We start from the raw sequence: 10,257 nt of genomic DNA, 5'->3' as shown, positions 1-10,257 counted from the left end.
GACACTATCCTCATGGCTTTCTTCTGGAGCAGTAGGATGTCATGGGCTGATGTAGAATGGCCCCATGGCCATAGGACAAGGCCGTACGACACATGGCTGTGGAAGAGGGCGTGATAGACCATCAGCAGAGAGGGTTGACTTAAAGTAGGACGAAGTCTTCTTAGTAGGTAAGTAACTCTAGTCTAACACATACCTTGTCTATGTGATGCTATAAGCATCACCTTAGCAATAACCTTAGATGGAATATACATATTGATCATATAACCTCAAGACTTGTGGTAGTATGCTGCTGTCTTATGCGCAGACTACAAAATATAGTGGATCATCATATCCTGATGAAAGTTTATTATGGCTGCTTTCATAGCGTATTGAGCTATGGCATCGTACTTTGGGGGAACAGCAGTGAAGCAAACAGAGTCTTTCTACTACAAAAGAGAATTATTAGAATAATATGTAAAACCCATTTTTTTAGAACATTGCAACCACTTTTTATTAATCTTAAAGTTCCCACCCTTACCTCCGTTTATATATTGGAATCAGCTATGATGATATGGAAATTTCCGGAAGTCTTCAAACGCAACCACGAAATACATAATTATAACACCAGGCAACAAAACCATATACACCTGAATTGTCACCGAACATCATTGGTAATAGCTGGACCACATCACTCAGCAAGTAAAATATTTAATAAATTGCCAGAAGACATAAGAAGCTGCCAAGACAAAAATTTATTCAAGAAAAAACTCAAAAATCACTTAATAGAAAAGGCCTACTACAAATTGGAAGAATTTTTGGAGGATTAAGAGAAGATAGGCCCTACCTGAAAATTAAACACCTTTGACGACCACGGCTGGGCCTACTATCATCACAAGTATACAAGTAAGTAAGAGGTGCCAAACCAGTGCCATCACTATAACCAACGTCACGCACGTCGCACGGGCCACGGAGCGTCCCTTGAGCCTTGCGGGAACTCGGCCCGTGGTGGTGTTGGTGTTCTGTAATCTGTTCGGTGTTCCTGTTTGTTGGTGTCTGGGTCTGGCTGTCTAGTAGTTAGTCACCGAGCTAAAATTGAAGTCTGCCAAGAGCGAGTCGCTGATTTTGTTAGGTTGGTATAGCAGTGAGTTTTTTTAACCAATGACATGGCTTCTATAACTAGGTCTGTATAGCAGTGAGTTTTTTCATCCAATAACATGGCTTCTTTATAACTCACAACCTCACGCAAACATGGCGGCTGGCGACACGCATCTTTGACATTCAGTGCTACCTCCAGTTAGAATTATAGCTCAGTGTAGTTACTAGTTAGTAGTTTGTCTGCTTGCTTAGTCCTAGGTTGTTGTGTTTGTTTAGTTTTTAGATAGAGTTGTTTATTGATGTTTGTAAAATTAACTGTTAAACCCTTTACCCTTAAGTTAAGGATTGTAGATTGCCCGAATAGTTTTAAAATTCTCCTGAAATGTCATCACGAGGTGTCAAGAAGCGTCAAAAGCCAATGTCCAAGTCTCAAAGAGCCAATGTAACTTTTCCTGTAGGCAGAATGAAGAGATTTCTCAAGATGGGAACTCACCGGCTTCGTATTGGGATCGGTTCTCCGGTGTATATGGCTGCTGTAATCGAATATCTGACAGGTTTGAAATGTGTATTGTGTTACTAGGCATATAGGTAGTTTAACTTAGGCTATTAAGGTAACACAGAAGGATGTAATAGGTCCTTTAAAGAGTAGGCCTAGGCCTATTTTACATCAAACCTATCCTAGGCCTACTTTGAAATGTCAATAAATTTTAGTTAAACCAAGGCCTACTTTGGGAAAACCATTTGGTGGCATACGTGGTTATTTAGGGGATCTTTACATTTATAGTAGCCTTAATCTAACTGTTTGCATTAAACGCTCTTTCCAATGATACAAAAAAACATGCCCATCGGTTCAGTAGTTTTGGAGGAGTAATTGTCACAAAAAACCTGCTTGCGTATTAAATAAGTAGATACGAAAGTTAACCAAACAAAAGAAAAAAACACTAAACTTACAATGGAATGTTGATATACATTGTAAATTACATGATATGGCAAAGTAACGGGTAACTGCACTGTAAACAATCACTTTCAAACATAAGTTATATAACGATTACACCGAACTGTAACCAAAACAACACGATAATTCAGTAAAATACAATGTATGGTAAATACATTCAAATATTACAAACAATTTGTTGTAAAGCCTTGCTAGGAAACTAATAATTTATGAACCAGACTTATTTTACAGATGATTAAATAAAAATATAAATTCCGGCTTTGCTTTGGAAGTAACAAGCCCTGCAGTCTGTGGTTAACCTTAGAAACTATTTCGAAATACGTCCATACGGTATGTTTAGTTGGAAACAATCTAATGTCAACAGATAGCGCCACCATTCCACTTGTGTGAACCTGGCAATAACTTGGCAATAAGTAGTGAGCGCGCCACAAAAAATCTATTGCTGGCCGTTTTGCGGCAAAATACGTCCGCGATGCATATTACCGATGATGCCAACAGAGAGAGGACACTTTAACGGACACGACAGTATCAACATTATGTACCTGGGGAGTAGTATAAGGGGGGTAAAATCGGCAAAAAGTAGTGCGCGCGCTACAAAAAAAATGTATTGCTGGCCGTATTGCGGCAAAATACGTCCGCGATGCGTATTACCGATGATGCCAACAGATAGAGGACACTTTAACGGACACGACAGTATCAACATTATGTACCTGGGGAGTAGTATAAGGGGGGTAAAATCGGCAAAAAGTAGTGCGCGCGCTACAAAAAATCTATTGCTGGCCGTATTGCGGCAAAATACGTCCGCGATGCATATTACCGATTATGCCAACAGATAGAGGACACTTTAACGGACACGACAGTATCAACATTATGTACCTGGGGAGTAGGATAAGGAGGGTAAAATCGGCAAAAAGTATTGCGCGCGCTACAAAAAATCTATTGCTGGCCGTATTGCGGCAAAATACGTCCGCTATGCATATTACCGATGATGCCAACATATAGAGGACACTTTAACGGACACGACAGTATCAACATTATGTACCTGGGGAGTAGTAAAAGGGGGGTAAAATCGGCAAAAAGTAGTGCGCGCGCTACAAAAAATCTATTGCTGGCCGTATTGCGGCAAAATACGTCCGCGATGCATATTACCGATGATGCCAACAGATAGAGGACACTTTAACGGACACGACAGTATCAACATTATGTACCTGGGGAGTAGGATAAGGGGGGTAAAATCGGCAAAAAGTAGTGCGCGCGCTACAAAAAAGCTATTGCTGGCCGCTTTGCGGCAAAATACGTCCGCGATGCGTATTACCGATGATGCCAACAGATAGAGGACACTTTAACGGACACGACAGTATCAACATTATGTACCTGGGGAGTAGTATAAGGGGGGTAAAATCGGCAAAAAGTAGTGCGCGCGCTACAAAAAATCTATTGCTGGCCGTATTGCGGCAAAATACGTCCGCGATGCATATTACCGATTATGCCAACAGATAGAGGACACTTTAACGGACACGACAGTATCAACAGTGTCGTGTCCGTTAAAGTGTCCTCTATCTGTTGGCATAATCGGTAATATGCATCGCGGACGTATTTTGCCGCAATACGGCCAGCAATAGATTTTTTGTAGCGCGCGCACTACTTTTTGCCGATTTTACCCCCCTTATACTACTCCCCAGGTACATAATGTTGATACTGTCGTGTCCGTTAAAGTGTCCTCTATCTGTTGGCATCATCGGTAATATGCATCGCGGACGTATTTTGCCGCAATACGGCCAGCAATAGATTTTTTGTAGCGCGCGCACTACTTTTTGCCGATTTTACCCCCCTTATACTACTCCCCAGGTACATAATGTTGATACTGTCGTGTCCGTTAAAGTGTCCTCTATCTGTTGGCATCATCGGTAATATGCATAGCGGACGTATTTTGCCGCAATACGGCCAGCAATAGATTTTTTGTAGCGCGCGCAATACTTTTTGCCGATTTTACCCTCCTTATCCTACTCCCCAGGTACATAATGTTGATACTGTCGTGTCCGTTAAAGTGTCCTCTATCTGTTGGCATAATCGGTAATATGCATCGCGGACGTATTTTGCCGCAAAGCGGCCAGCAATAGATTTTTTGTAGCGCGCGCACTACTTTTTGCCGATTTTACCCCCCTTATACTACTCCCCAGGTACATAATGTTGATACTGTCGTGTCCGTTAAAGTGTCCTCTATCTGTTGGCATCATCGGTAATACGCATCGCGGACGTATTTTTCCGCAAAGCGGCCAGCAATACATTTTTTGTAGCGCGCGCACTACTTTTTGCCGATTTTACCCCCCTTATCCTACTCCTCAGGTACATAATGTTGATACTGTCGTGTCCGTTAAAGTGTCCTCTATCTGTTGGCATCATCGGTAATACGCATCGCGGACGTATTTTGCCGCAATACGGCCAGCAATACATTTTTTGTAGCGCGCGCACTACTTTTTGCCGATTTTACCCCCCTTATCCTACTCCCCAGGTACATAATGTTGATACTGTCGTGTCCGTTAAAGTGTCCTCTATCTGTTGGCATCATCGGTAATATGCATCGCGGACGTATTTTGCCGCAATACGGCCAGCAATAGATTTTTTGTAGCGCGCGCACTACTTTTTGCCGATTTTACCCCCCTTATACTACTCCCCAGGTACATAATGTTGATACTGTCGTGTCCGTTAAAGTGTCCTCTATCTGTTGGCATCATCGGTAATACGCATCGCGGACGTATTTTGCCGCAAAGCGGCCAGCAATAGATTTTTTGTAGCGCGCGCTCTACTTTTTGCCGATTTTACCCCCCTTATACTACTCCCCAGGTACATAATGTTGATACTGTCGTGTCCGTTAAAGTGTCCTCTATCTGTTGGCATAATCGGTAATATGCATCGCGGACGTATTTTGCCGTAATACGGCCAGCAATAGATTTTTGGTGGTGCGCGCACTACTTATTGCTCATTTTACCCCCCTTAACCTACTCCCCAGGTACATAATGTTGATACTGTCGTGTCCGTTAAAGTGTCCTCTATCTGTTGGCATCATCGGTAATATGCATCGCGGACGTATATTGCCGTAATACGGCCAGCAATAGATTTTTTGTAGCGCGCGCACTACTTTTTGCCGATTTTACCCCCCTTATACTACTCCCCAGGTACATAATATTGATACTGTCGTGTCCGTTAAAGTGTCCTCTATCTGTTGGCATCATCGGTAATACGCATCACGGACGTATTTTGCCGTAATACGGCCAGCAATAGATTTTTGGTGGTGCGCGCACTACTTTTTGCCGATTTTACCCCCCTTATACTACTCCCCAGGTACATAATGTTGATACTGTCGTGTCCGTTAAAGTGTCCTCTATCTGTTGGCATAATCGGTAATATGCATCGCGGACGTATTTTGCCGTAATACGGCCAGCAATAGATTTTTTCGGGCGCGCGCACTACTTATGGCTGGAGTTATTGCCAGGTTCACACCAATCACCATTCCCAAATGCCCTTTTTAGCAAATTTCCCATATAGGGAATAGGCCTAAGTTATTAGGTACCGTAGTATACTCATGGTAAGACCTGGACCCGGGACCGATTTACTTTTTCGTTTTGAGGTCCCTAGAGACCAAAAACACCATCCGTTCAAATTTATATATATATATATATAACTTATGTGTGTCCGTTAGCACGATAACTTGAGCAAAAATGATCCGATTTTGATAAAATTTGGTATAAACGTGTAAACCTACATTTATTTGAACGAGTTCCCTAACCAGCATGATCGGACTATGGGAACGGGGGTTTATGGGGGGTTTTATGGGGTAAAAATAGGTTTTTCCCATTTTTGACCCTAAAATCACAAAATTTCACAATTTCTTTCCAAACCATTTTGTAGAGCTTAAAAAACAAATAATTTAGTATATTGAAGCATTATTGTGCGCCTAATGGTTACGGAGAAAATTCCAAAAAACTGTAAATTTAAAATTCCCATGTTATTCTTATGGAGAATAAGTCAAATGTTGTAGTTTGCTTGTTTATGAACATATTTTGATAGAATATGTAAAATACATTTATTTCTTACTAAACTATGAACATTTTACAACAAAAAACACCTTTTTACCCTCCCTGTTGCAGCAAACCTAAGTAGCCTACTCGTTAAACTAATTCTAAGTTATTTAAATAGGGAATAAATGTGAAATTTTTCAGGAGGCATTTTAGTGTAAATCCAATTGGAAATTCGCTTAGTCTGCAGGTTTGCTGCAGCGGGGGTATTTAATATTCTGAGACGTATTTGCACATCTACTTAAAAATACCTTTAATTTGACACCTCAAACGCTAAAATCTCTCAAGCCGTTAATGAGTTATGACTGTGAAAAGAAAACTGCTTAAGTGTATTAATATATAGATTATTAGTTGCTGATACATGAAATTATACACTATGGCACGTTCATTAACAGAAGTTGAGGGGTGAAATGAGGACGAACATGTCATTATTGAAGTGGCAGTGGCATAGCTTCTATTACTATTGTAGGCTATTTTACGAGAATAAATTCAATTTTAGCCAATTTCCCATATTGGGAATAAGCTATTACCGTAGTACTCATGGTAAGACCTGGACGCGGGACCGATTTTTTGTTTTGTTATGAGGCATCCCTAGAGGCCAAAAACACCATCCATTCAAATTCATATATATATATATATTTACATATATATATATATTTACATATATATATATTTACATATATACATACATTTATATATATATACATTTATATATATATAAATATATATATACATATATATGTAAATATATATATACATATATATGTAAATATATATATATTTGTAAATATATATATGTAAATATATATATATAAATATATATATATATTGATATATATATATATATATATTTGTCCGTTAGCGCGATAACTCGAGCAAAAATGATCCGATTTTGATGAAATTTGGTAAAAACGTGTAAACCTGCATTTATTCAAACGAGTTCGCGATCCAGTATAGTCGGACCATGGGAACAGGGGTTTATGGGGGGTTTTATGGGGTAAAAATAGGTTTTTCCCATTTTTGACCCTAAAAACAAAAAAATTGCAATATCTTTCTAAACCGTTTTGTAGAGCTTAAAAAATAAATAGGCTAATTTAGTATATTGAAGCGCTGTTGTATGCCTAACTGTCACGGAAAAAATTCAAAAATAGTGCAATTTAAAATTCCCATGTTATTCTTATGGAGAAAATGAAAATTGTTGTATTTTACTTGTTTATGGATATACTAGCTGTAACCCGCGGGCTTTGCCCCGTTTAACTTCTTAATTTTCAAGATTATCTCGTTCGCATGGCTCTATCACGTCCTGGTTGAAGTTTGTTCGCTACGCTCACTCACCTTTAGGTTGGAGCTCGTTCGCTACGCTCACTCACCTTTAGGTTGGAGCTTGTTCGCTACGCTCACTCACCTTTAGTTTGAGCTCGTTCGCTGCGCTCACTTGCCTTCAGGTTAGCTCGTTCGCTACGCTAACTCGCCTCCAGGTTGAAGTTCGTTCGCTACGCTCACTCACCTTTTGGTTGCAAATTAGCTGTTGTCATAAATGTAAAAGAAATAATAGTGCTGCACCCTGTTAGTAATTTTTGTAACTTTAATGCTATTGAACATCACAGAACAGAACCAACTTGTTTAATTGAAACAGCTGTTAAGATTCAATAATTTCATTTCTCATAAGGTTAACATGGGAAACTCCAGAGCCACTGGGGCGGAGCCCGAAAGGATTTTTGAAATAAGAATATGCCTATATGTTAATCGGGAATGTGAGCTATCATCATGCCAAATTTCAGCCCAATCCGACCAGTATTTTTCGCGTTCACTTGTCACAAACATACATCCATACATCCATACATCCATACATCTAAACTTTCTCATTTATAATATTAGTAGGATATTGATAACATTAAATTTATTTATTTCATCCTATACTATTGACGTATGGTCAAAAAACACTTTTTACCTTCCCCGTAGCAGCAAACCTAAGCACTTGTTAAATCTGTTATTTAAATAGGGAATAAATAACCTATGTCTTATTTATGGAAATATTTTAGTAGAAATATAATCAGACAAGTTGAAATTTGCTTAGTCTGCAGGTTTGCTGCGGCGGGGGTATTTTTAATTGAAGCAGTTTCTTCAGCAACACAAGCAAAATGGTTGAATTTAGAGTTGTGTTTAAAGAACAAAACTGTCAATTTCGGAGGATGATACAACTGCAGGTTGGAGTTGTGTTAATTTTTTTAGAACAAGTAAACTTTTTTGCAACTAATCCCTTTTTAAACTGACCGAAATAACTGGGTGATTGATGATTAGAGTTAATTACAAATATTAGGCCTACTATGTGTTCAGGAATAATTTTATTTATTTATTTTTAAAATCTAAATCCCAGACATTTAAAGGTTTGGACAAAAATCCCCCCGGACGTTTTTTATGTACCCAAAAAGAGGACGTGTCCAGGGAAATGAGGACGTCTGGGATCCCTAACACATTCCAAATTGGTGACAGATTATTCAAGTTTAAGAAATCATTGGCCTTATTCAGTCAACAAATCAGACTAAAAGTTTAACATCAGTTTAACAAAAGTTTTACTTAATTCTATTCTATGCTATACTAAGCCTATTCATCAATGTTGCGTGAACCTTGTATGGTACTAATGTTAGTTCCCAAGACATAAGTCGGTAATTATTGCGATCAACGTGACCATGGGAACCTGTATATATACAGGCCTATTTATATCTAGGCTATCTCCAGAAACTAGATTTTTGGCTGAAAATAATGGTGCAAAAATTTCTCCGCGCTCACAAATAATAACGGAACTACGACTGTTTCAAATTTTGTTCACTTTTGTAAATTTACTGGATTTTGATGCAATGTTTCCTCACTAACAACTTTAGTTATCAATTTTCTGTTGATTCTAAGTTATTTAAAGTGAATATATGCCTGGACACTAATAGTTAGGCCTACCGGTAATAGTTTATTTAAAGTATAGGCTACGCTAATTTATTAACATTTATTACTAGTTAGGGAAACAGAAAACAACAAAACTGTCATCTAGACAACAAAACTGAATGTTACCTTTGACTATTAATACAACTAGACATTCCATCCCATGTTAAATTTGTAGCCAGATTTTTTATCAAAATCGTCGTAGTTGATGTGAGCCACTATAGATTGTGCTGATCTAAATTACTTATTTCTGTCAAATACACACTTTTTTAACAAGTCAAACTTAGGGAATGACTTATGGTGAACTATATCAACTGTTATGACCCATCAACCTTGCCAGAACCCAAAAATAAGGTATAAAATAGAAATTTAGACAGTAGCACATTCTGTGACTGGCTCACACAACTACGTTCTTTTTTGAGACAAATTGGTGACAGCTGGTCCATATAGAGATGGGATGTCTAGCCTACTTCAGTATCCATAGCATAGACGAAAAGAATTAAATATAGACTGTCAGCCGTGCTGCGGTTACCATGGTTACCATAGGTTCCGGCGCACTCCGCTGGAGGTTACGTAGCGCCAGTGTTGGGGAAGCTACTTTTGAAATGTAGCTAGCTACAACTACTGCTACATTTCCAAAAAAGTAGCTTAGCTACAGCTACAGCTACAGTTCCGAAAAAGTAGCTAGCTACAACTACAGCTATAATGAAATGTAGCTACCGCTACAATTTTAGCTACTTTTCCAAAGACGTTACTTTTTATTCCACGCACATAAGGTGAATGTAAAATTAATTAATTGCAACTACATTTTTATTGAACAAACATTTAAACAAAAAATGTTAGTATCGTATCTAACATTACTTGGAAAACAAATTATTCCTAGGTTGTACAGTATTTAATTAGTTGGCATTATAAACCTAACATTACAACAACAGAACCAAATAGTTGGGTGTCCCATCATATTTAGTGCTTATTTTTAAATATTGCATTATTTTGAAGCATCTATAAGTTATGTAAATTTCATTAAGTTCAAAGGACATACAACCAAACTATATTTTAAAAGCTCATATTGTTTCTTTAATATAGGTTCATAGATGTCTTATATCAACAATTAAGACCAATAAAACTGTAAAACGATTACAGTATTTAAAACCACTTTGGTATTGTGTTACAGAGCCTAGCAGGTACTGAAATTGGAGTTTATTGCCTTTCTTTACT

At 38.3% G+C, this 10,257-nt stretch overlaps 1 protein-coding gene across 2 annotated transcripts in view; it reads left to right on the top strand.

Annotated features, from left to right (window-relative positions):
- Positions 1–1,426: 1,426 nt before the first annotated feature.
- Positions 1,427–10,257, top strand: part of LOC128981970 (core histone macro-H2A.1-like) — a 112,107-nt gene continuing 103,276 nt past the window's right edge. For both annotated transcript variants that reach the window (XM_054400993.1, XM_054400994.1), the window contains exon 1: positions 1,427–1,628. In XM_054400993.1, the coding sequence (XP_054256968.1) occupies positions 1,457–1,628 (172 nt within the window). In that variant the 5' untranslated portion in view covers positions 1,427–1,456. The remainder of the gene's footprint in view (positions 1,629–10,257) is intronic.

This window comes from Macrosteles quadrilineatus, unplaced genomic scaffold (assembly GCF_028750875.1).
Source record: "Macrosteles quadrilineatus isolate MER2022 unplaced genomic scaffold, UCM_ALF_1.0 Scaffold_64__1_contigs__length_664444, whole genome shotgun sequence".
NCBI lineage: Eukaryota > Metazoa > Arthropoda > Insecta > Hemiptera > Cicadellidae > Macrosteles > Macrosteles quadrilineatus.
Note: the sequence above shows the minus strand (reverse complement) of the source record. Positions and strands in the feature narration are given on the sequence as shown.